This window comes from Eulemur rufifrons, chromosome 7 (assembly GCF_041146395.1).
Source record: "Eulemur rufifrons isolate Redbay chromosome 7, OSU_ERuf_1, whole genome shotgun sequence".
In the NCBI taxonomy this organism is placed as follows: Eukaryota; Metazoa; Chordata; class Mammalia; order Primates; family Lemuridae; genus Eulemur; species Eulemur rufifrons.
In genome coordinates, this window is record NC_090989.1 from 216,906,132 (window position 1) to 216,932,839 (window position 26,708).

Here is a 26,708-nt window from a genome sequence, read left to right on the forward strand (position 1 = left end):
AAAGCTTATGAGTGATTCATTTAAAAAATTCATTAGCTGACGCCACGGCATTCACTCTAGCCCAGGCAACAGAGCGAGACTCTGTCTCCAAAAAAAAAAAAAAAAAAAAAAAAAAAAATCATTAGAACCAATTCAAAACACACTTCCTTGAGTGGGAGGGTAAAAGGTGAGATGACCGCGGTGGGGCTGGAGCTGTGAAAACCCCAAAGCCTGTTTTGTCTGGGCAGAAACCCATCTCATTAGGCTCCCTGGGATGCCACGCTCAGCCATGTATCCTGAAAGTCTTTACCTCTGCAATTCTTAGTGTGTTTTTCATAATAAGTTCCTGCTGGGCACTCGTTCAGGCACTGCCCATCGTAGAGGACCAAGGCAGCACTAGCACAGAGCTCACAGTCATCCGCCTTGGGGCCTCTGCACTCCAGACAGTCTTCGTGACAGGGGATACAGTGGCGTGAGTCCTCATAGAAGCCTTGGGGACAGGACTGACGGCACATGTCGTTGTGCAGGAAGAACTCAGGCAGGCACTCTAGGGGCAGGAGGAAGCAGCAAGTTATCCCCAGGGGTACAAGGAGAGAGGAATTCATTGCTTTTGCAGTGGGCTAGCCTTGCCCTCACCACTTTGGTTGATTTGACCTGAGGGTACACTTGCCCCATCCCCACCCCATCAGGGCATAGCCTTGATGTCTAACAAGCCCTGCCTTGAGAGGAGGAGGCCACCCATGGTGGCCTGATTAGATGGTCCTGGATTTATGTGCTGAAATGGCCTGTCCTTTGGAGATGGAAAAAATTCCAGTGCTGTGGCAGACAGGGATGGTTAAGATTCTGGCAGGATTGTTAGGAAAACCCAGAGAGCATTAACTATTTTTAAAATTGGATTGAGCACCTCACACCCTATTCAATATAGAAAGCAGTCTAGGAAGTGTTGGCTTAGTTGATTTTTCATTGATTAATAGGATAGAACAATGAATAAATGGCTAATGAGTGTGAAGACTGCATTGAGTTTATTTTGAGTTCATTTTCCTATTTTGGGGAATCCTGGAAAACACTTCAGATCACACCAGGAGAACACCTCGGATAGCACAGCACCAGTCAGATGAATCTGCCTTATTTCAGAGAGGAAAGTGGACAGCTTTTCCTGGGAGATAATTCCAGGGTTGGGGGAAAAACTGTTCATAGCCATAGTGCTAATCTCAGTCTTATAGTTGTCTGACCTTTTCTTTCTTATTCTTTATAACAATTGTAATTTTCTAGCTACCTCTTTGTTTTATTTTTTAATATCTCTTTTCTTTTCTTTTTTTTTGAGACAGAGTCTCTCTCTGTTGCCCTGGCTACAGTGCCGTGGTGTCAGCCTAGCTCACAGCAACCTCAAACTCCTGGGCTCAAGCGATCCTCCTGCCTCAGCCTCCCGAGTAGCTGGGACTACAGGCAGGCGCCACCATGCCCGGCTAATTTTTTATATATATATTTAGCTGTCCATATAATTTCTTTCTATTTTTAGTAGAGACAGAGTCTTGCTCTTGCTCAGGCTGGTCTCGAAATCCTGAGCTCAAATGATCCTCCCACCTCGGCCTCCCAGAGTGCTAGGATTACAGGCGTGAGCAACTTCGCCTGGCCTTATTTTTTTAATACCTGTTTGTAAGATTTTGTGCTCAAAAACATGGGAACTTTGAGCTCTGATCTCTAGAACCTAGGATAGTGCTTGGCACACCTGTGTGTGTACATGTGTGTAGGTGTGTGTAAGAAATCATGCAAAAGCGGGCTCTCGTTTATCTTAGCTTGCAGAATCCTTAATGAGAAGGATGGATCTCGCCCTCAATTTCCTCAATGACAGGGACACGGAGAGATAAATTTCAGTAAAAGGAGGGAGACTGGTCTCTTTGGACACCCCACCCCCCTCAGCAGAGCCCCGCCCTCCCCTGGGCTGCTGCCTGGTACCTTTGCATGTTTTTTCGTGGATGCACTCCTGACACATCTCTGGGCAAGGCCGGCACTCCCCCTCCACAGCCACGTGCCTCTCGGAACAGGTTTCCTGGCACACGCCATGGTGCAGGACAAGGTCTCCTTCACAGGAATGGCAATTGGTGGCATTTCCTTCACACGTTCTGCAAGGAGAGCTACAGCGTTGACATATACCGTCTTCCGCGTAGAAGCCACTGTAGAAGGAAAAGAGAGCACAACTGGAGAAGCTGATCCACTAGAGAAACGATTCATACCTGGGGGCGAAGGAATTAGAACTAAAAACATTGGTGGCAGAAATAATAAAAATAATAAAAAAAAAAAAAAAAAAAGAACTAAAAACAAAAGGGCCGCTGCTATTGCCAACCGAAAGGAATCTGCAGGATTTCCCGAGGAAGCCCAGTGAAAAGGAACGTCTAGAAAAGCAGAATGAAAAGGACAGGCATTATTCTTGTGAGTGTGATCTGTTTGAAAATGACTGTCATGAATTTGTATACAGTTTAGTCATCTTCTCTTTTCCCTGTGACTCCCTGATTTTCATTATTTTTTCTTTCTTTTTGTTAGAGCTTTAGAGTACAGAATACTTTTTACTCAATTGATAAATTTTTAAAACACTTAATAAGTTAAAAATTGTTTTCAAAAACCTCAAAAGGGTTAATGCCCTGTAAGATTGGAATCACTTTTGCTTTTGGATGCTGTCTGTCAAGCTCTGATGGCTTCTTCCAAACACACACGTAGGAGCATTTGCACACAGCAGTAAACACGCTTTGAATACCTGTATGTTTGTGTGCTTGACTTTCTTCCAGGTGGAATCTGATGTCTGCACATAGAGCATCTCTGAGCGATTAGACTATCACATTACAGAAATCACTCACTGGTGTGTGAACACAGTAAATATGAAACCCCAATCCTCCCAAATATATTTGGGAGATGAAGAAAGTATAGATAATGTTTCTTGGAAGGGAGAAGGTGAAAGGAAGAGCTGGAACTTGCAGAAGCAGGAAAAGCATAAACCAGCCTAGAGAAAATAGACTTCTTGGGTCAGAGGTACCTATTCCAATTGTTTCTGTAATGACGCTTCTGTTAGTCAGTTATTGCCATAGTAGTGCTGTGTAACAAACCACCCCAACCCAAACTCGGTGGCTTGAAACACAGTGACTTGTATGTTTGGCTAAGCAGGTCTAGGCGGGGCTTGGCAGGCTTGATGCCAAGCTGCACACCGGGTCCAGGTCCTCACATCTGTTCCTGGCACAGTGGCAGCCAAGGCACATTATTCTCATAGCCATGACAGAAGCACAAGAGGGCAAGTCAGTTGGGCACATTTTAATCCCCTGCCTCTGTCCTGCTAACATCTCATTGGCCAAAGCAAGTCACATAACCCAGCCAAAGTCAAGGGACAGGGAAGTCCATTTTGTCTCTGGGCATTGCTGCAAAGCTACAGGCAGAGGGCACGGACACGAGGAGGGGTGAAGAATTGCAGCAAGTGACTCAATCTACCAGAGTCCTCTTTAAATCTGCCAATGAGGGATCCTCTCCTATACAGCATTTTTATTTGGTGTATTAATTAACTTTCATACATTTAACCATTCTTTTAGTCATTTATTTAATGTATTCATTCAGCAAACAAAAATGTATTGAGTGTGCCAGGAAGAAATAAGATGGGGTGAATAAAAGTCATATTTCTAATGTGGATTTAGAAAGAAAAATTGGAGAAAAAGCAGCTTAGGTAGTAGTATCTAGATGAAAGCTAAGATCAGGCTTCCACACACATTAATATCCTTGCATTTTTTTGACCAGGATGGAGGACATTTGAAGAACAAAGACTCGGCTACTTTGTCCAAACTAAATCTATCTCAAGACTAAATGTATGAATTTGAGCCAGGCGCGGTGGTGCACACCTTTAATCCCAGTGACTCGAGAGGATCCTGGAGCTCAGGAGTTCAAGGTTGCAGTGAACAATGATTGCGCAACTGCACTTCAGCCTGGGTGACAGAGTGAGACTCTGTCTCTTAAAAAACAACAACGAATTTGCCAAGACAGTGGACAGAAATGTGTTATATGCTCACCAGGAATTTGATTGGATTTGAGAAATTTGAAATTAAGAAAATTTTGTGCATTCTCAAACAGATTACATTTTCTAACTGAATGAAAATTTGATGGATTCGTTGTTCCCATGTGTGTATTAATAATGTCAATGGAAAAAAAGCCAAACTCTGTAAAATAATTGTTTTTTTTTTTTTGAGACAGAGTCTCACTCTGTTGCCCAGGCTAGAGTGAGTGCCGTGGCGTCAGCCCAGCTCACAGCAGCCTCAAACTCCTGAGCTCAAGCAATCCTCCTGCCTCAGCCTCCCGAGTAGCTGGGACTACAGGCATGCGCCACCATGCCCGGCTAATTTTTTCTATATATATTTTTAGCTGTCCATATAATTTCTTTCTATTTTTAGTAGAGGTGGGGTCTCGCTCTTGCTCAGGCTGGTCTCGAACTCCTGAGCTCAAACGATCCGCCCACCTCGGCCTCCCAGAGTGCTAGGATTACAGGCGTGAGCCACCGCGCCCGGCCTTGTAAAATAATTTTAAAGAGATTTATTCTGAGCCAAATTTGAGGACCATGACCCAGAGCCACGCCCAGGAGGCCTTGAGCAAGTGGACTCGGTGTGGCTGGGTTACAGTTTGGTTTTATACATTTCAGGGAGACAGGGGTTACAGGTAAAGTCATAAATCAATATGTGGGTGGGAGGCATACATTGGTTTGGCCATCTGGAAGTGGGGGGTTTACAGGTTATAGGTGGGTTAAAGATTCTTTGGCTTGTAATTGGCTAAAGACATGAAGCTTTGTCTAAAGTCTTGGAATGTTTTAACATAGTTGCTGTTTATCAGAGATAAGCCACAGGACATACATTTGTTGTGTAAATTGAGGGCCTGTAGGTTTGTCTTGCATACCCTTAGGCCTGTTAATGGGTTACAAAGGATGTCCCCAAGAAGGGAGGAGGCATGATAAGATATGTCTGACCTCCTTCCTCCTGGCAGGCAATTTAGTTTTAGGATATTCCTTTTGGCCACAACGGGTCCATTTAGTCAGCAGGTGGCGGAGGGATGAGCCTTAAAATTTTATTTTAGTTCACGATAGTAAAGAATTTGGCTCCACTCAAAGAGTGCTGGCCTTTCTCCTGTGCCAGCCTCTAAACGCTTGGAATTCCCAAGTGATAGGAGTGTCTTTGTCATTCATGATGGGCCCCTCTCAGCACCACTGATAGCTGGTGATGTGAGGACTCAGGGTGAGGTGGGCCACTCCAGAAAGACCCACCCTATGACTGAGGGATGGGAGCTTTGTGATATCAGCCCGATCCCCAGGGAATTTTCAGGGCTGGGCCTGGCCAAGGCCTCCAGAGAATAGTTCGTGGACACCAAAGACAGGAATCCTAGTACAGAGCCTGAAGAGATGCACATGAAGAAACCTTTTCAGATTCTTCTCATAAGAGAGTCAGTAGATGTCGGATAAGATGTTTAAATGAAAAGAATGGATTCGAGCAAAAAGGGAAAAAAAAAATAAAGCTATTGCATACTATCGCTAACTCAAAATTAAGTGAATATGAGAAACTGGGGTGACAGTCAGAAAACAAGATGAGAAGGTGACTTTCAAAGATCCGCTTTGTTAAAAGCAGCCTTCTGTCTCCACACAGATGTGCCCAGTTGTTTGTCCTCCTGTCGCCTCTCTGCATTTGCAAATTTTTGTTAATGTTTTATTTCATGATAATTTTTATTTAAAAAGAACAATGTTGGCCGGGAGCAGTGGCTCACGCCTGTAATCCTAGCACTCTGGGAGGCTGAGGCGGGAGGATCGTTTGAGCTCAGGAGTTCGAGACCAGCCTGAGCAAGAGCGAGACTCTGTCTCTACTAAAAATAGAAAGAAATTATATGGACAGCTAAAATATATATATATAAAAAATTCGCCAGGCACGGTGGCGCATGCCTGTAGTCCCAGCTACTCGGGAGGCTGAGGCAGGAGGATCGCTTGAGCCCAGGAGTTTGAGGTTGCTGTGAGCTAGGCTGACGCCACGGCACTCTAGCCCAGGCAACAGAGTGAGAATCCGCCTCAAAAAAAAAAAAAGAAAAAAAAAAAAAAAAAAAAGAACAATGCCTGCTAGGCCCAGCTGAGTTAAAAGAATAACCACACCTGATGGTTACCATGACAAGGGTCTCGGCTCCTGGAGTCCCTCACGGTTCCTGGAGTCCACCCATACCACCAGCCCCTCCTATTTCTCCACATCTGCCCTAAAACTGCAACGGAAAATTCCTTGCTCTCCCCGCCATAAATCTTTCTGTCAAAGAAACCCCCACCCCCAGCCCTAAAAACATATATAAGCCCACTCAGACTTCTGGGTGGGGCGGCTTCTCTGGTCCCACTCCACGGGACTGTGAAGCTCGTCCGCGTCCCTCTCTGGGGACTCATTACCCCCCACCCAGGAGCGCTCCAATAAAATCTCTTTACTTAACCCTTTCAACTTTGCTCGTCTTTCTTTCTCTTGCACCGGCCAATCCAAAAAACCTTACACTGTGGCCAACAGCAGTGTCAGACAGTCAACAGAGGACAGTGACATGGGTGCTCTAACCACAGAGGAGAGGAATTTGGTGAATAGGCTGGATCTGCCCCCAAAGTACCGCAGGAGAATGAACGCGAGCAGGAAGTAAAAGGAAGAAGGAAACTTACTCAGGGCACTTGGAGTAGCACCTGCCTTCATGGAGGAAGAGAGCGTGGCCCGGCTGAATCTGGCACTTCTTGCAAAGATCCGCTTCAGAGCAAGAGGCACAGTCCTCTGGACAGCTCTCGCAGCTCCCACGCTGTGTGGAGGGCCATGTGCCTTGGGGACAGGAGGAAACACAGGCCTGAGCCAACAGATATGCACCTAGAAACCAGGGAAGAGGACAGATGAGAATAGTCATCATGTGTTTGTCCACGCAGAGACACTCACAATGGCTTTTCTAACCTTTCCAAATACCAAAGTATCTGGGACACTTATTTCAGGCTTACCAAAATATTTATTAGTGATAAATAATCACTAATAAGATGCTAAGTCCTCCAAGATGAGCTGAATCTCTAGAAAGGAAATTGACAGCAAGCGACTTTTGCCCTGTTTTCTTCATTTTCCTACTGATAGTAGGCAAGGGTCATCATGGGGCTTTCCTTTGCCAGGAAAGGGTGTCAGTCTTACTGACACCCTTGTCTGTGTCCTCCTGGTGTAAGGCAGCTACACACGCACAGCTGGATGGAGTCTACTCTCGGCTTCCCCAAAGCCGGACCTGTTAGGACACCAACATTGTCGCAACTCCTCCACCCAACTCCCCCTTTAACAGACGGTCCATCTATTTATGCTTAATTGAAAACGACAGAAATCATTATTAAGAAAACCAATTTTAAAATCACCCTTGGGATGGTATTAGATTTTGTATCAGCAGTGAGAAAAGAAAAAAAAAAAAATCACCCTTGGGAGTGATTCAGGGCAACTTGAATCTATGCTCTCAGGATTCAAATAATTTTTTAAAAATAAAAAATAAATAAATAAAATAAAATCATTCTCAACCCCTAAATTCCAAGAAAATTCTTTTACTTTTGGGGTATAAGTTTTTACCTTTTTATAATCATGGCTCATATATCATTTTAAATTCTCCTTTTGCATCAGATTCCACTATTAACATTGTACATTTTAAACCGGACTTCATAATGATCACGTAAACATTCTTTTTTTTTTTTTTTTCAGATGAAACCGGCTCAGATAAACATTCTTTATGAAAAAGAAACTGGGGATAAATGGTTATAAAATTGGAAAAAAACCATTCTTTATGTTAATGCACCATGTAAATAAAATAGCCCCCTCATTCAGGGAAGTTATGTTATTTGTGAAGTTTTGTTTTTATAGTTGATGAAGCACTTGGTAATTTACTGAGCAGTTATGTTGCTGCCCTGGTTCCTCCTCCCTCCACCACTAAAATCAGTATCAGTTGTGACGAAGGAGATAACATGTGGCTCGATCTCCACTTACATTCTCTACCTGAAGTTCTCATTCTGGATAGGGCATTTTCAAAGAGTAAGAGGACCTTTAAAAATGTCAGGTACCCATAGACCCTAGCCTAGGTTAGGGTCTGCAGCCAAGTTAACTGATAACTTACTACCACATGCTTTGGGGTTAAGAAACTTTTTTTTTTGTTCTTTAAAAGCCAGTTTTTATTATTGGTCAATGGTTGGGTCCCTGTATGTTTCCAGAGTAGCCACTGTGATGGGAACACGTGATGGAACTATTAATAGAGCAAAGACCTACAAACCTCCTTACACAAGCACACCAATATACCTGGGTTCAAATGAATTGGCTTGGCCCTTGCCACCTCTTGTGACACTCCATACTAACCTTCTGGACAGGAAGTGCACAGAGTTGCAGACCCGCTGCAGGTTTTACAAGAAGAATCACAAGGCTGGTATTTTCTCAAAACGTCTGTATGGGAAAGAAACAAGTCAGACTTCTTTGAACAGGCGCATGGTATTACAATGTTAAAAAGGATCTCATGGGTAACCTGGGTCTCTCTTCCCACCCAAAAGAGAATCCCTTTAGTTACATTAGCTAACTGTCGGCACCCGCAGTTGCCACTGTGTAGAGTTCATTTTCTTTTTTCTCTTACTTTTTCGTTGACAACTGATTATCAAGACTTTCTTTGAAAACTTCCAGTGACAAGGAATGTAGTGTCTTATAAGATAACCTTAACTACTATGGGGATATTTGAACTAACAAATGATTACTTCTTTCGTGTGTTAAAAATGTGTGAGAGTGAGTGTGTATTTGTGTTTATGCACTTGTGAATGTCAAAGGTAATCGCTTCTTTCCCCCAGATTCTTAGATGAGCACTGCAATGGGATTGTCAGAAAAGTGGCCCCAGTGAGTGACTGTCACTTTAAGGAGATAACTGAGAATTCATTATGCCTCCCACGGAGAAACAGTTTCTTTTTTCTTGTGTTTTGTTCTTTGAAAACCAGATTTCATTATTGGTCATTGTTTGAGTCTCTGTGTTCTTCAAAGTAGCCACTGTGGTATGCAAACTAAATTTATCTCATCTTAAATTTGTCCCAAATAAATCATCATTAAACGTCAAAATAATCAGCCCACTCAGGGGCTTTCTGGTTGGTCAGGTTTGAAGCAGGCTGTCCCAGGTTGATACACCATTAACCTGGGAAACATTAGAAGAGTCCCCTTCTCCCCTTCCCTCCAGGAGCGCCCAATGGGCAGGTTTCTCCAGGAAGCCACCTCAGCAACTCCATGGGACAATTTCAAAGACATATAGAACAGCCTCAATGACATGGCTCAATCAGTTCATGTTGAGATCTTGACTAAAACTCAGAAATTCCTCAGGAATCAGCATAACTCACACAGGGCAAAATTAGAAAGAGAAGTTCTAGCTCAGAGCGTGTGCTTTCAACGACCTTGACCCTCAGTCAGCTGTTGGCATTGACCATTTCCCTCTATCACCTCCTCCTTCCTTCCCTCCCATTCTTCCTTCCTTCCTTTCCTGCCTTTCCTTTTCTTTCCTCTCTTCCTGAGAGTCAGCCTGGTGTAGATGGCTTTCTAGTCACACCTGCCTTCAGATCCCAGCTGTGCCGCTTAAGGGAGGGTAACCATGGATACAGTAATTAAACTCTCAAGAGTCCTACTTTCCCCGTCTTTAAAGGAGAGAAAACAATTCCTTCTTTATAGGATTGTTGTGAAGACTAAATGAGATAATGTGTGTCAAAGACTTAAAACACAGTGGCTCAGGAAAGGATCGGCCCTCTGCCTCCTTCTGTCCCTCTCCTGACTGTCCCGTCCCGCCCCCTTGCTGAAGCTTGTTTCCTTCCCTCCCTCTTCCCTCTGGTTCAGCTCTGGAGGGGCACCAGGAGGCACCGCCGGGTTTCTGTGATGGCTCTCACGGGGAAAAACTGCTGAGCCTCTCAGAGGACGTGAGATTCAAATAGAGATCATAGACAGATACAGATACAGATATACATCTATTACAGATAGAAATGATTACTTATGCTGCCATAGGTGGCTGTTTTTTTCCTAGTATGGAGAGAAAAATTTGCTCTGCTTTTCCAGTGTACTAATTAAGCTGATGATGACTGATGTGCTCTCCCTGGGGGACCTGTTAAGGGCTCAATTTAGCCTTGTGTAGAGCTACGTTAGCCAACAGGATTGTCACAAAAGTGATCCGCAATTCTACCCCTGAAGGCCTTTTTAACCTGACAATATCACTTAACCGAAACGAGAAGGCAGCAGAAAGACCAGTGACAATTCTGTTGCTAATAACAGTCAAGATTCTTACTGATGGCTAAGAGCAGTTGTTCAAAGAATAATGCAATAATATTCATCAGTGAGCACCTTGAAAGCTTTAATGTTATATGTCCAGGCTACAGGCTGATTTTTTTTTGATGTTAACATTTACGAACTAAAATGTATTTACAAAGATATGATTTTAATATTCTAATGTTTATATATGATTTAATATAGATATCTACACATACACATGTATTTATAATTACATATATCTCACATTCTGGCAATTTGCTATTTTACTGCATAATTTGATATAACATTCTGTAATGTCCCCATGTCTCCACCAGAGGGGGCTCTGTACAAGCAGTTAATTTAACAATTAGGTCCAGGCTGGGGGAAAGTCATCTCCAGCTAGAGTTCTTTATCACAAAAGATGAGTGACTTAATTTCCACAAGTAAATTTTGACTGTGATCACAGTTTCTCTTTAATCTGACTCCAGAAATTCTAGATTAGATAGGACCTCAATTAAAAAAAGAAAGAAAGAAATCACTTTGATCAAGAAAATACAGTGTCCTTACTTCAGAAATGACTTTAGCTAAACTATATAAAAATATATATAAGTGTATTCTATTTATTTTTTATTAAATAAGTAATACTCACATGGTTCAAAATGGAGAAAAGTCATACCCTGTGAAGTCTCCCTCTCAATCCCTTTTCCACCCTTCTTACTACAAACTATTTCTATCTGCGCTGTTTGTCACCTTGCCTTTCCAGCAAACAAGCAATATATTTTGGAGGTTGTTCTTTATTAGTACATAAAGAACCTTCTCATTCTTTTTGATGGCGCCCTAGTATTACATTGTTTGGGTGTATAGTAACTTCATTTCTCTCGTCTTCTACTGGTAACCGTTTGGTTTCTTCCAGTCTTTGCTATTTCAAATAGTGCCACAGTGACTGGGAAGGCAAGAGGTGCTTCTTTAGCCTATGAAAGCTCTGCAGAGACAAAGGCTTTTTTGATAGCCTCTCTCCACGTAGCATGACAGGAAAGTCCTTCCACTTTACAGAAATCTCCACTGCTGAACTTCCCCACAGTTCCCCCTCTGAGCACCCACTGGGATGCTGTGCTCATGGCCCCCTCCTCTGTCTATGTCTCTCTCATCACTTCTGCACCCCGTTTGCTCCTGGCCTCCCAGCTGCTTGGGTTGGTGTCTACGTAGCAGAGATGGTCTCTGCCGCTGTCATTGTCACTTCCCTATTTCCCTGTTACCTCTTTTGATTTGAACCTTCCACCTTCGTCGCTCCTGCAGCAGGCTCTTCACCAAAGATGGGTTTGCAGTGGGCACAGCTTCATTTTTTATTAAAAAAAATAAAGTATTTTTTTAATGCAAAGGATATAAAAGAAGATAAACTTCACCTACAATCCCACCACCCAGAAATGCCTGCAGTGTATACTTTGCCACAAAGATTTTTCATCTTTATATTAAATGTGTGAATATAATTACATATATGTACGGATATGTGATCATTTACATCTTCTGAAGATATAATACTGACCCTACCCACTGCATTTAACATTATAAATCTTATAGGCATTTACTCTTGTCGTTAAAATTCTTGATAAATTTTAATGGTTTCTGTATTTATTTGTCTGAATGATAATTCACTTAATTTTTCTTTTGTTACATGTTTTAGCTTATTTGCTTCCTTTTTTTTGTAATATATAAAGCTACTCTGAACATCTTTGTGAGTATACATTCTTGGCTAAGTCAGGACTTGGCCTACGGGGTCATTCTTTGCTGCCTTCTTTCTGGGGCTATTTCCCCCAGACCTGTATTTCTCTCTAAGCCTCCAAAATTGCTTTCTTTGATGAGCTAGGTAATGCCACTTTGAAAGTGAAGCAGTGTCTCAAGTGTTAAAACTGGATCAGGTTAAAAGGTTAGGGAGTAGACTAAACTTTTAGTGTGATACATTTGTGCTGGAAGCTTTATATGTATTTGCTCACTTAATTCTCAAAATGATTTTGTGTGAGGTATTCTCATGTTTTCATTTTATAGACGAGGAAATTGAGGCTCAGAAAGGATGAGTAACTCACTCAAGGTCACACAGCTAGTAAATAACAGAGCCGGGATTTGAATTCAGGTATGCCTAACTCTAAAGCCCACATCCACTAGATTTTTCAGTCACCAATTAGAATTTAAAATAGTTTGATAGTGGCCAAAGCAATGGTGTGCTGGTAAAACAGCTCTTTAGAAAAACAAACAACCTTGATTTGTAGTATTTCTAATTCCCATGGTATAAATACTCCCACCATAACTGATTTGAAACTGTCAATAGGTTAATAATCCACCTAAAAATCCCTAGATACTTAACAGTCAGTGCAAGCTGACATAAGTGGCTGCTTTATAGTATTGGGTTAAACATTTAATTACTTATTTACCGAGTGAAATCTGTACTCTGTGTTCTGGTTGGTTAACTAACTAAAAATGGTGTTCTCATTTCCAAATTAAGGGAAGCAGCTGTATACATCTGCAAAGTCCTTCTAAAAATCAGATTTCCATGGCATCTTTGAAGTTTTCTAAAGTTCACTTACTATTAGGCAACATATATTCCCACTATTGAAGTTGATTTTTTTTTTTCACATGTGAGTAGCTTGCAGTGTTTGTGACTAACTCTGGGATTCCAGTCTTTCCCCAAGCATAGGAATTAAGATCAAAAGACAGGCTAGTGATAAATTGTTAGGATGTGGTTAAAGACAAAAAGTTAATTCACCATGTCTGTGCTCTGCAGATTAGACTATCACCAGAATATGTAATTAGAGCCGCTACAACATGGTTTTAATCAATGATGGAAATAGGTGGGCCGGAGATATGTGCAGGAATTACTCCGAGGACTGTCCAGCACTACCAGGGGGGAAACCACTTAAGAAACTCCAAATGATTTTACAGTAACAGGAGAAACTGTTTCCGTTCCCAGCAATGGCTTTAGGAAATCAGCCGAAGCCATCATCCTGTTTAAAAGCCCACGGCCTGTCGTATCTGAACGTTTCCACCAGTGGTGGCTTTGTGTGATGCCTGAGTCACTGCCGAAGCCATCTGTGGCCTGTTTAATATTGGTTTTATTCCTCCCATTTAGGGACAGGGGACTAAGTAATCATCACAATGCAGTATATCAGTGACTGAGACAGAGAGTCTGGGGATGATCTATACATGTGTGCAGTGACTTTTTGGTGGCTAGAAGAACAGAGAGTTGAGTGCCATCTTTGGAGACGACTTAGTCTTGGCTGGAGGACTAGTCAGGCACGGTCTGACACGTGGAGGAATCTCCATCCCACTCTCTTGGTAGTTGCCAAAGAATGATGGTTCTCTCACGGTTGCCACCCTCATCCTGATTAGCCACCTTATTAAAGAGGAGTACCGGGAACTCTAGTGGGACTTTTATTGCAAGGGTATTTTCCCAGCCTGTGCTGCTATATTCTCACGGGGTGGGTTGCAGTCTTTGGATACAAACATGACCTTATTGTTTCTACTGGGGAGCAGCATGGGAGAAGGAATAAATTGCAGTTTGTGTCATCTTACTTTTCCTACCTGTATCTGAATCTGTGTTTAAACCCAACCAAACCAAACCAAAACAGAACAAAAACCAAAAACTAAAAAGCCTTGCTGGTACCACCTAGACAGTTACATTCTCTCATAAACACTCTGTAATTTGTCTGGGTTTCTTCTAAATTGACCCAGGATGACTGCAATCTGCTTCCCATCATCTTAAAGGTGTGGCTAATTAGTGTTTGTTCCCTGGAACCCTCTACTCTCCTATTACACTTTCGACCTTGTTTTTTTAAGGCAGAGAAGTCGGGAGAAAGATGTAGGCATTGGCTCGAAGACTCCCAGGGCTGTATGGAATGCATTTCCCATTTACTATCCACTTCAGTTCTTACTACGCTGGGGAGCTGAGCTATGGCCTCACCTTGCTTAGTGGATAAATGGTTTTTTCTCTTTGTTAATGGTCTGCATGTCTTATTTCATAGATGAGAGAAACATTTTGAAAAGTGCAGCTCTGTCATGGACTTGATTGCTTTTGTCCAGCCACAAGAAACATTCTCATCTGCCTCCCAAATCCCCTATTAATGTGAAATCCCCAAATAGACTTATTCTTTCCTCTCTTCGAAAACATTACATGGTGCTAGTAGAAAACACAGAGGGGTGGGTAGGGTGCTTCGACAACGGGGAACAATCAAAGCCTGACTTCTGCTTGCAAAACGCGTAGTCCAGTTGAAGGGACGTGTAATCGTCTGGGGAATCAGGCCTGCTCTGACTCTTGGCTCCCTGGACCATCTCATCATCTGGACGCCAGATAAAATACAGATGTTCTTAGCTACAAACACAGCACCAGACCATTTTCCTCTTGGCTTGCGCTGTCTCTTAAATGCATGAATGCCAGACGAACTCGTTTTCAGCATTTTGGTTCAGTTATAATTCACGGAAGGTATCCCAATCTGGACTGAATGATTTTCTTCCCAGTTATGCCTCTGAAATGGGTCCCATGTTCTCCGTGGCCTTTGGCTGCTGGGCTTGTGACCGTCTCCGAGCTGCTTTTCCTTTAAGTCACATGTGCAAAGCTGTCATAGTAGACAGCAGTCACAGACGTCCTTCTTCTCGAGCCCAGAAGAGCCTCAGAGCTGTCTCTCCCTCAGGCCTTTCTTCAAGCCACCATTGCCTCCCACTGAAGTGACCCTTTTAACAAATCCTAGCCTCGAAATCAAATGGAGAGTGCCCTTGTTTTCATGAGTGTCTCTGTGCAGAATGTGAGTCAGATTTTTCCAGCAGGAAGAAGGTTTTGTTTTGCAAGCGTCTCAGACATGGAGAGGTCACTAAAAATTTGTAATTACCTTGCAAGGACGCCTCAAATGTGAGGAGGCCAATTCTAGAGACTCCTAAATTCTAAAGAGGAACGAAGCCCTGCACGTCTTTCCTGCTAGATTCCGGGCTCCCATACGCTTTCTCTTTCCTGCTTGCTCCCTCAGAAGCGCCCCCCGCCCCTTCCCCATCTGCAACTGGGGAGGGCAACTTTTAAAAGGCAAGCTTGCAAGTTGGCAAGTTCTAATAAAGATCACCTGTTTTAGCACAACTTCTAATACACTAGAGCAGTTTTTCCTTGTCTAACTGGAAAAGCCTACCCTAGGGGCAAAGTTTCCTTTACCATAATAAAGGGATACATGTATGCAATAGAAGCTATTTTGAATTTTTTGAGAAAATAGCTGCTGGGCTTTATCCCTGTCTGGCTCTCTTTACACGCTTCCCTTCGTCCAGGTAGAGGCCCCAGTAGCCAGACCAATCAGAAATTGCCCTTGGGCTCCCCCTGCTGGCCAGATGCCAACCCCGGCTTCCTACCCTCTTCCACCGCCAACACCGGGGAGACCCGGCAACACCCCAGCTTGACTGTCACTCCGAGTGCTCGTTTCTTTGCACAGCCTTTCTCTCCTGGGTAACTCAAAAAATCAGGTTAAAGGAGGAGGGAGGCAGCGCAGGCGGCTAGACCCCTGCGATCTCTCTTTGGGGAGGCACATACCGTTCCAGAACTGGCCTTCCACCTGGGTCGGGGCGGGGCGTACACATGTCCCACGCAGCAGCTGCAGTCCTTCTCGGCAGCTGCTGCACTCGTTGTAGCCAAGGCCGGTACAGGTTTCGCAGGCTCGGTGGCAGGGCTCACATTCTCCCATTTCTTGGTCACCATAGAAGCCAGGGCCACATTTTCTCACACAGCTGCCACCTACATGAGAACACAGAGAGGAAGCATGAAGGTGGAATTCTGGCCAGCCTAGAGTGGTGCTTTATGCAATACCAAGTTTAACTTTTTTTTCTTTTTTTTTTTTTAATTTGGACAATTTTTTTTTTTGTAGAGACAGGGTCTTGCTATGTTGCCCAGGCTAGTCTTGAACTCCTGGTCTCAAGTGATGTTCCCACGTAAGCCTTGCAAAGCGCTGGGATTACAGGCATGAGCCACGGCACCCAGCCAAGGCCAAGTTCTAAAGAGGCTGAAGAGGTACAATGCACACTATCTGGGTGATAGACACATTTATAACTGACTCAAACTGTACAAAACTAATTCATGTAACCAAAACGTTTGTACCCCTGTAATATTCTGAAATTAAAAATAAAACAAAAGAAAGAGGCTGAAGAAAGTTTTAGGAACATATTTTGTTTGCATTTGTTTTTAAAGAAACCAAGATAGCTTTAGCTTACATCAACCCATGAGTGTGTTTTCATAAATCCAACACTTTATCTAAGTCCTCTTTTTTTTTTTTTTAATTTATTTTTATTTATTTTTTTTTGAGACAGAGTCTCGATTTGTTGCCCGGGCTAGAGTGAGTGCCGTGGCATCAGCCTAGCTCACAGCAACCTCAAACTCCTGGGCTCAAGCAATCCTACTGCCTCAGCCTCCTGAGTAGCTGGGACTACAGGCATGCGCCACCATGCCCGGCTAATTTTTTCTACATATATATTTTTAGTTGTCCATATAATTTCTCTCTATTTTTAGTAGAGACGGGGTCTCGCTCTTGCTCAGGCTGGTCTCGAACTCCTGACCTCAAGCGATCCCCCCGCCTCGGCCTCCCAGAGTGCTAGGATTACAGGCATGAGCCACCGCGCCCGGCCTAAGTCCTCTTTCAACCGAGAATTTAAGTTGGCCAACAGCTTAAAGGGTTAAGAGCACCAAATAAAGAACTTTACATCCTTGAGGCCTTGAAAAACTGCAAATAAAATAAATCTGTGTATAGAGAACCACTGAAGATTGCTGTGAGCTGTCTGTCTCACTCTTTCTCTCGCAAACAGTCAAGAGCACTGGGCTATTAGTTCTTCGACTCGAAGACTCACAGTACATTTCTTTCCTAACTATCCATTTCCATCGAATGCAACGAGTTCACAGAAACCTCAAGGGATCTTGTTCAACTCTTACATTGCACAGGAACATACAACATGGATTAAGTCTCAAGAAAAAGGTCAGTGTTCTGAATATTTCAGGTGACTTCAATTCCAAAACATTTATCTTCAGCTCCCCTCCCTCCTCCTCCCCCTTCTTCATCTGGTTCACTCTTGTTTGCATCGACTTGGAGATATTTGAGATTAATTAGTGAAATATGAATGATGCTTCAGTAATAAAAACAGAAGGAAGTAGTCCTGGCTAATGTTTATTTTCAAACCAAATTAAAATTCCTCCTGGGCCCAGATGTGCCGTGTACCGAGGCTCTGAATCCAACCGTAGCAGCACCCCTATGGCACAGACCAGGCAGTTTTGCTCTCGCTTTGCACAGCACCATTTTCTGGTTTACCTGAGAGAAAGAAGCCCTCTTCACACCAGTAACACTCGTTCTGGTCACAGTTGCCGCAGTTAGTGTCGCATGCTCTGCATTCTGATTCATCAGGGTAGGTCTTCTCAGGACAGGTTTTGTAACAGTGGTGTTCAAACCTAGAGGAAGAGAATGTAGTTTCTTCCATGAGATATGTTGTATTTCTCTTGACCACCATAATGTTTTTTCTTTCTTTTCCTTATTTTATTTTAAATTTAGGGTCTTGCTCTCTTGCCCATGCTGGACCATAGTCCACTGTAACCTCCAACCACCATAATTTTTAGTCTCCATATATTTGTCTACACAGCGTTTTATTTATTTATTTTTTTTAGACAGAGCCTCACATTGTTGCCCGGGGTTGGAGTGCCATGGCATCAGCCTAGCTCACAGCAACCTCAAACTCCTGGGTTCAAATGATCCTCCTGCCTCACCTCCCAACTAGCTGGGACTACAGGTGTGAGCTACCATGCCCAGCTATTTTTTTTCTTTTTTTCCTATTTTTAGCTGCCCAACTAATTTCTTTCTATTTTTAGTAGAGATGAGGTCTCACTCTTGCTCAGGCTGATCTTGAACTCCTGAGCTCAAGTGATCCTCCTGCCTCGGCCTCCCAAATTGCCAGGATTACAGGCATAAGCCACCATGCCCAGTCTATGCAGCACTTTTAACAGAAGTAGATAACTGGATTTCAAGGTGAAAACTTCTTGGTCTGTTGTACCCCCTACCCCCCAAGTCATTAACCACCTCCTTCTGGACCTCAGGAGACTTCATCAGGGCAGCTGGGGGAGGGTGGGGGAGAAGGAAAGGGGCACCGATACTTACGTGGAGGACTGAGTATGTGTCAAGTATTGGCTCATTTACATCTTTGCACAAATCCCATATGGTAGCTATTACTTATCTTTAATTTCTAGACAAGGGAACTGAAGCTCAAGGTTAAGTGCTCAAAATCACATGGCTAGTTAAAGGTGGGACTGGGATTTTAACCAAAGTCTGCGTGAACAGATTGCTTGTGTGATTTGCCACACGGCAGCTGGCACATAGGTCTCAAGCAGCTCAGCGTTGCGTCCAAGCAGCTTACCAAAATGTCTGCACACAGATTATTAACAATGATAGCACACTGCCTCAGCTTGCTCTTGTAAATATTCTCACATATATTATCTGTTATCCTCGTTCTACAGTAAAATGCTGTCATTCATACTCCACTGAATTGCAGGCTCGCTTGAAGGTGGAGTGGAACGAAGTCGACCGCTGCCCCTTTGATGAATTTCAAACATCAACAAGATGTCAGGAGAAACCTTTCATTTCTTCCTTAACAACTTCTGTTGTACTGCATTGCCTTAGCTGTATTCAAAGTTACTAAATATCCTAAGAGATTATAAATGCGTGGTTGTTGAACCAAATATCACACGTTTTACCCTTAGTGATAACGGAGCGTGTTCTGTCAGTGTATTTATTTCTCACGGGGTTTCAGGAAACACACTCATGAGTGAGTCCCGGGGAGCTGGAGAGGCTCACAGGTTGGCCCCGAAGCTTAACAGAGGATGCTGTCAGGTAACAAAGGGAGTAGCTGCAGGTGAGAGGGTGTATTCAGGTGTCAAAATGGAGAAGGCGGCCAGCGTAGAGTTGGGCTGCAGAGAGGCAGAGTTGTATGAGGGACAAAGAGGGGAATCCCTCATCCACTTCTGCACAGTCACGACTTTTAAATTTGAGTCTCCTCTCCTTCCTCGGTTTTTTGAGGAACGTTTTGCGCCTGTCACCATGTGACCTCACCAAGGAATGCTTACATTTCCACTGTTCATTTCTGCTTGGGGATCCTGTGGCAGGCCACATACTGGGTAAATGTCAACTATGAATACGCTGACAAATTACTTTCTGCTCATTAAATGTCATCTGGTCTACACTGTAATAATCAAACCTGGGAGCATCTTTGCCACCCCTCCTCCCCTGTTTAAATAGAACTTTTTTTTTTTTTTTTTTTAAGAGATAGGGTCTCTCCCTTTAACCCAGACTGGAGTGCAGTGGCATAGTCATGGCTCACTGTAGCCTTGAACTCCTGGGCTCAAGTGATCCTCCTGCCTCAGCCTCTTGAATAGCTGGGACTACAGGTGTGACCACTGTGCCCAATTAATTTTTAAATTTTTTATAGAGACAGGGTCTCGCTATGTTGCTCAGGCTGGTCTAGAACTCCTGGCCTCCCAAGGTGCGAGGATTAGAGGCGTGAACCTCTGAGCCCGGCCCTAAATGTAACAATAATTTAAATCAGCGGGTCAGGAGGGCAATGATGTGAGACACGGTCAATGTAGAGAATAACAGGCTATTCTGGAAAAGTTGAATTAAAACTATGAGGCTAAGTAATGATAGGGGTAACTGATCATTTTTAGTATGTTTCAGCTTGCTGCGCTTCCCTTTCCTTCCCATCCTCCTCACTGCTTTTACCATCTGCTCACTCACTACACATTTCAGGCCCCTGGAGGTGGACGGAGGGGAAAAGGATGTGGTAACGGGAGGAGATGACCCACCAAAGCTGACATGTCCCAGATTTAGACCTGCCACGAGCTTGTGGCGCAACGTAAGCAGAACTCAGCGTCTCTCTGAGCTTCAGTTCTGGTGATCAGCATCAAGCCCGCGTTCCCGACAATCTCAGCGGGAAGATGAAAAGAAGAAATGGACGTGAGAGTTTGCATATCCCCAAACTCCTGAGGGCTTATGTAGCCTTCGCATTATCCGGGGCCTTCCTTTGCCTTTCGTCTCCCTTCTTTTCTTAGTTTTTCTTTCAGGGTAGGCAACACTGTATGCTGGAGGGAGACTAGAATAGGACGGCGAGCTGATGTCCAAACACGCCATCTGTGATTACACAGATTTTCATTATAGAATGTTGGGGGCGATGGTTTCATTTATTCATCTGTGTTTCATTTAGCCTGTTTGTCTGTGTCTCTCATGACCCAGGAGATGACAAAGAGCTAATGTGGCACCTGCTTCACGCTGAAGCATCGGACTCTGGTTAAGAACAAGGTCTCCATGCAGACACTTAAACACAGCTCACTTGGGGCCTGGTATATTATTAAGGTCTGTCCATAAACAGCAAGATCTGAATCTTGGTGACCCATGGCAAGACTCCTAGACACCGGTGTCAGGCTGGATGACTTCCAGAATCAAGAAAGAGAAGGTCTCCTTTCGAGGCAAGAAAACAGCTGGGCTCTTATTGCTAAATCCAACAATTGCTCATTAATAGCCTGACAGGACAGAGTTGCTTCGGGCTGCAGGGGCTCTTTTTGCTTTAATCACTGGGTTGAGGATTAAGTCAGTAATGCTTAAACTGCAGAAAAGTTAGTGCCGTGAAAAAGAAGGCCACACTTACATGTAATACCCCATAGCGCACGATGTACAGGTTCCCGGATCATCTGGAAAAAAAATGATAATAATGAAGAATGATAATCACCAAGAATTTGTCATTTGGAAAAATAGATTTTGAAAAAGCTGTGGCTTGAGACAAAAAAAATACTCTGGCATAGCTTCATGAGATGTACTGTCCAGAAATGATATTTGATCAGATTGTACCCTTTTTAATTAGTAACAAGATGTACACTAGGCTTTATCTTTATCATAGGTAGTAAAATAAGAGTTCTCATAAATACTTGGCCCTGACTCTCAGGAAGGAATAGGCCCAAGCTACTGGGTCTTCAAATTACACATCAACAACCCTCTACATTAAGAACCTCCTGACCTCTACGGAGATAACCACATCAGGCATGTCCTCATGCCCACACACAAACATCTGGAAGGGACTATGAGCTCCTGACTCTGAATTTCCATGAGTTACCCCAAACCGTTGCTAATGAAAGTATCATTTGGGAGGCTCCTTTAAAATCTGTACTAGTATTTTCCCCAAGCATCCACTTCATGTTCTGCACTTCACAACCCTCTTGAAGAAGCTGTCCTGTTCTCTCTCTCTCTCTCTCTTTTTTTTTTTTTTTCTTTTTGAGACAGAGTCTCGCTCTGCTGCCCGGGCTAGAGTGCCATGGCATCAGCTTAGCTCACAGCAACCTCAAATTCCTGGGCTCAAGTGATCCTCCTGCCTCAGCTTCCTGAGTAGCTGGGACTACAGGCTCGGGCCACCACACCCAGCTAATTTTTCTATTTTTGGCAGAGACGGGGGTCTCACTCTTGCTCAGGGTGGTCTTGAACTCCTGACCTCAAGCGATCTTCCTGCCTCGGCCTCCCAGAGTGCTAGGATTATAGGCATGAGCCACCGTGCCCGGCCAGAAAGTGTCCTGTTCTCATCAAGAGTAATGATTCAATGTGTCTCTATTGGCTTAGAGAAGGGTCTTTTCCTGCAGCTTTCAGGGGACTTAGAGAGAAAGGATTTAGAGAGTCACCATTGCAGTCTGTTTCCCTCCCTCCTAACACTTCCTAGAAGCAGCAACCTTCAGATCTGATGATTAAGAGAATTCCATGACTTCCTCTGGCCTGCAGTTCTTGCAAGTAACAGTTACCTCTGGCAGGTTCTTCCTGTGATCTAACCTACATACACCCTAGTCCTGTCTTTTCATTTTAATAAGAGACAGAAAACAACTGCTTCTCCTTAAAGCATTCCTCTTGGTACGTGAAGATTTTATTTCACCTTTAACTTTATCTAAACAAAACTATGTTCCCTAAACTTTATTCATAACTTTCTAATCTAGTCTGGGCCCTATTCTGGTTTTCTCGAAGACTACCTCTTAGAGGGTAGAGACAGCCCCACTCAAATCTTTATTCACACGTTCATCTTGAGTCCTCCTAGGGATTTTGCAAGATGACACTGTACCACACATAATATGACTAATGCATTTCATCCAAAGATACAGCGGGCAAATTTCCAGAAGAGTCTCTGTCAATTAAGCAGAGATCCTCAGAACCTCCTTCCGGAAATGGCCTGGTGATGATGCCGTGGAAGGGGAGCTGGCTTGGGAATTGGGCTCCCTGTCTCTAGTTTGAAGTTTAAACTCAGGCTTAAGTGTCTTGTGAACTTGCACAAATGTCACTCTGCTCTGTGGGTCCTGGTTTCTGCAGGGGTAAAATGAGCTGGTTGGACAAGATGGCTGTTAAGACTCCCCAGAAGTCGAAGATTCTGAAGTTGAGTTTAGCAGGAGTTGGCAAACTCTGACCACCCCCAGGGCCATCCCCAGCCTTGCCCACTCATGTACATGTATTGGGCATGAATGCCTTCATGCTACAGCACCAGAGTCAAGTGATTGCCAGAGAATCTGAAAATACTTACTATCTGCCAATGCACAGAAAAGTTTGCCGACCCCTGGCTGTAGCACCGTCAGCTCATGACTTTGTCATGCTCGCCTTTGTTAGGTCACACAGGTGTAAATGTAATTGTCTTTACAGCTGCTTCCAGAGTTCCTCTTAGGGTGAGACCCATCTATATTTAGGAAAATACCTTGTTAAGCTGCTTGGGGTAGAAGTTTAATTGGAAGCGTTGTAAGAGAGCCAAGACAACCAAAGAGGTAGAAAGGTCTTTTTACAGGAGGCTGTGATTTGCTCATGGAAGGGAAAGGGTTTTTCATGTCTGGGTCAACAGGGTTTGTAATAAGGTGACTAAAACAGGACAGCGAAATGAATCAAAAGCCAGGCTGATTAAGTGAAACTAGGAATCTGAAGCCAGAGGTGTCCATGAGAAAGAAAAGGTCCCTGGCATTCTTAGAAATCTTGGAGAGGTCTTTATGCTTCCACAACCCACAGATTGAGAATCTGAATCCATTTCAAGGGGTTGCAGGGACCCCAATGAACACCAGTGCTCCCACTGGGCTAGTTCGTTTCCCACTGAGTCTATTTTTGCACCTATATTCTTTTCAGTTCTGTTAAAAACCTTCCTACTACTCAGCTTGCATTTGGGCAGCTTACTTTCCTCTGCCTGTCCCTGATGAACATATTTGATGCTAACAGTTTTGCTAATTGGGCAAGGGCTGGGGAAATTCTAATCCTGTTCTCTAATGTTCTGGTCATCCCTCCCATCTAGGAACTTAATGAGCTTGCTGTCTGCTCCTTTAAACAGGTCACTGATGAAAACGTTAAGTAGAAATGTGCATACCAATGTCATCTTGAGATCAGGGGCTTTTCCAGCCCAGTTGCACAGTGAATCTGGTACCTTTACAACCATTTGCATAAATGAATAATGCATAGAATAGGAACTGTGTCTTAAAACACCTTATGAATGCCCATTGGTTTTTCTCATTATTACCAGTTCTAAAGAATGAGAATTATTTTAAAAAATGTTTCCACCCCAGAAGATCCACAAGTCAGACGTAAGCTAAATAGATTGAGTTTGACCACTGAGAGGCTGCAGTTATGGGATTAAGGAAGAAGGTAACGATCCCAAATGTAGAAGTTGACTCTAAGTCAACGTGGCATTTAGATGGTAAGAAGGGTGGCGTAAGGAGAAAGATGAAATTTCCTGGCTTCTTGTGTGTGTGCGGTGGGAGGTAGGAGGGCGGGGAGTCTAAACAAGCTACAGTTGTTAACTGTCTTGGAAGGTGTTATCCAAAGTAGGATGTTTAAATAGCTTTGGTTATTCCATCTTGTCAAACTTTTGAGCTGAGAGAGCATGTTTTGAGGGGAGATGGGGCAAGTTCAGTCAGAATTCAGAGAGAGACTCGCATTTGGAAAAAAGCCTTCAGAAACAGTTGTTGGCTTCCAGCTGCTCACATCCCTGCTGAGGAGAACGTGTAAGCAGATGTCTTGTCAAGACGGGCATACAGCCTTCCTTTACTGGGAAAACTCATTTTTAGTGTCTCATTTTTATGGGGTGGGTGGGCAGGACTACAGTGTCCACTGTGTCTTGAAGGCTCTTCATGATCCTGTGTCATCTTTCACTGTGTCTTCAGGATCATCCGCATTGGAACTGGTCACCAACTCACTGTGCTGTGGAGACAGACGCCTGCTGTCATCCCACCTTCAGTGGTCAGCTTACATTTCACTTTGTTCACACTCGTACCTGCAGCCCACCATTAAATATGGGTGGATGAGGGCCACAGGAGGAGCTATGCACATCTTACCTGTGAAATGTATTGGAAAGGGGATAATTTAAACTTCAGATGGAACAGAACATTTTTAAATGTCCAGAGAAGAAGAATTTATTTTTATGGTTTACATAAACTTTGTGTCCCATAATTAAGGGCACATACAAGCTAAAATGCCTCTAATTTGCTTTTTCTAATTGTATTGTTCATCTTGCATGTTAATTTTCATTTGGGGGAGATGGAAGAAACCCTATGCCTTAAGGGTAGTCTTTTACCATAGAATATCTAAATAGGCCAGAATTAGCCATGGATTAGATAGTTACAGACTTATAGTCCTAACTACTCTCCAAGCTTCATCAACAACAGAAACCTAAAGCAGTAGGCTCCACACTCTTTTGATTGATTGCCCCATTGGCTTAAAAAATTAGCATGTACCCACGCTTGAAGGTGCTGACTCGGGGAGGGGGGATGCGAGGAGGGGTTGGGTGTATACCTACATGATGAGTGCAATGCGCACTGTCTGGGGAATGGACACGCCTGGAGCTTTGACTTGGGGGGACAGGCGGTACATGGGCAACGTATGTAACCTGAACTTTTGTATCCCTCATAATAAGCTGAAATAAAAAAAGAAAAAAATATTCTGACTCAATCCACAGATATGGAAGTAAATGTCATTTCCTTGGGAATGTATATTTTTTGCTTGCATTTATTTAATTTCCACTTTAAATTCTGTGTGTGTTTATTTCTCTACAAAACTGTATGTTTCTTAAAATCATAAATATAGTGTAGATAAGTATCAGGATACAATGATATGATATCATTCATTTAATGAAATGAAACTTGCCACATATATAATACATAATGTTGATTAGTATACACATGTTGAAATAATTAATAAATTAATTTTGGTGGTTTAACTAGCTTATTATACAAGCTAGACTATCTGAGGGTTTGTTTAAAAATAAACTGTAGACTTTCTTATCACACACACAAAAAATTAGCATGTACCCACAATGCACATGTGTGTATAAAGTATTTATTAGTTATTGTTATTTATTACATACTAGTACATGAATGTTTTACATGTATTAAAAAGATGTGCTGAAGTAGAAAATTTAAGAGAATGACTTAAAATAAATGTGATCATAGGTTCTATTTTTTTTTCTTTTTTGCAGCCCAGTGGATTGTTTTCGTATCTCTCTTTGGACACCAGTGACCCAGGCGACACCTGACCAAATGCCACATCTGAGCTAATAATTCATATTTAACCCCGCAAAAACATGTTTTACACTTGGTTACTTAAGGTTATAATGGAAAAGAATGGCTCTCTGATGGGGTCACTCATCTGTATGTACATGAAGACGTCGTGTGCTCATGCATAGAATGTGTCATGACCAAGTCAGGATATTTGGGGTATCCATTACCTTGAGTATTTATCATTTTTATGTCTTGGCAACTATCTTCCAGCTATTATATTTTGAAATACACAATATATTGTGCTAACTAAATTTGCCATAGTCTGCTATCAAACATTAGAACTTTTTTCTTCTATATACGATTCTAATTAACTTATTCACCTAGTATTTTTGAGTTAGGAGATAAGCAGAAATGAAGACATGGCTGGGCATGGTGGCTCACATCTGTAATCCTAGCACTTTGGGAGGTCAAAGCATAGCAAGACCCCATTTCTACAAAAATTAAAAAAATAATTAGCTGGGTGTGGTGATACGCACCTGTAGTCCCAGGTCTCTACAGGCTGGGGCAGGATGTTCACTTGAGCCCAGGAGTTTGAGGTTGCAGTGAGCAACTCTAGAATACACTGACACCACTGTACTCTAGCAACAGAATGAGACACTGTCTCTCTTTTTTTATTTTTATTTTTGGAGACCGAGTCTCATTCTGTTGCCCAGGCGAGTGTCGTGGCGTCAGCCTGGCTCACAGCAAGCTCAAACTCTGGGCTCAAGTGATCCTCCTGCCTCAGCCTCCCGAATAGCTGGGACTATAGTCATGAACCACCATGCCCAGCTAATTTTTGTTTCTATTTTAGTTGCCTGGCTAATTTTTCTTTTTTCTTTCTTTTTTTTAATCCCTGAATTTTTTTTTATTCTTTTTATTTT

At 43.1% G+C, this 26,708-nt stretch overlaps 1 protein-coding gene across 3 annotated transcripts in view; it reads right to left on the reverse strand.

Annotated features, from left to right (window-relative positions):
* PCSK5 (proprotein convertase subtilisin/kexin type 5) overlaps positions 1-26,708 on the reverse strand; it is a 413,377-nt gene that overhangs the window by 32,605 nt on the left and 354,064 nt on the right. For 2 of the 3 annotated variants that reach the window (XM_069476379.1, XM_069476377.1), the window contains 9 exons: positions 20,946-20,988; positions 17,573-17,709; positions 15,814-16,014; positions 15,636-15,638; positions 11,516-11,593; positions 8,358-8,441; positions 6,665-6,860; positions 1,936-2,153; positions 290-526 (listed from right to left, as the gene is read on the reverse strand). In XM_069476379.1, coding sequence (XP_069332480.1) covers positions 290-526; positions 1,936-2,153; positions 6,665-6,860; positions 8,358-8,441; positions 11,516-11,593; positions 15,636-15,638; positions 15,814-16,014; positions 17,573-17,709; positions 20,946-20,988 — 1,197 coding nt within the window. The remainder of the gene's footprint in view (positions 1-289; positions 527-1,935; positions 2,154-6,664; positions 6,861-8,357; positions 8,442-11,515; positions 11,594-15,635; positions 15,639-15,813; positions 16,015-17,572; positions 17,710-20,945; positions 20,989-26,708) is intronic. The other variant, XM_069476378.1, reaches the window with a different exon arrangement.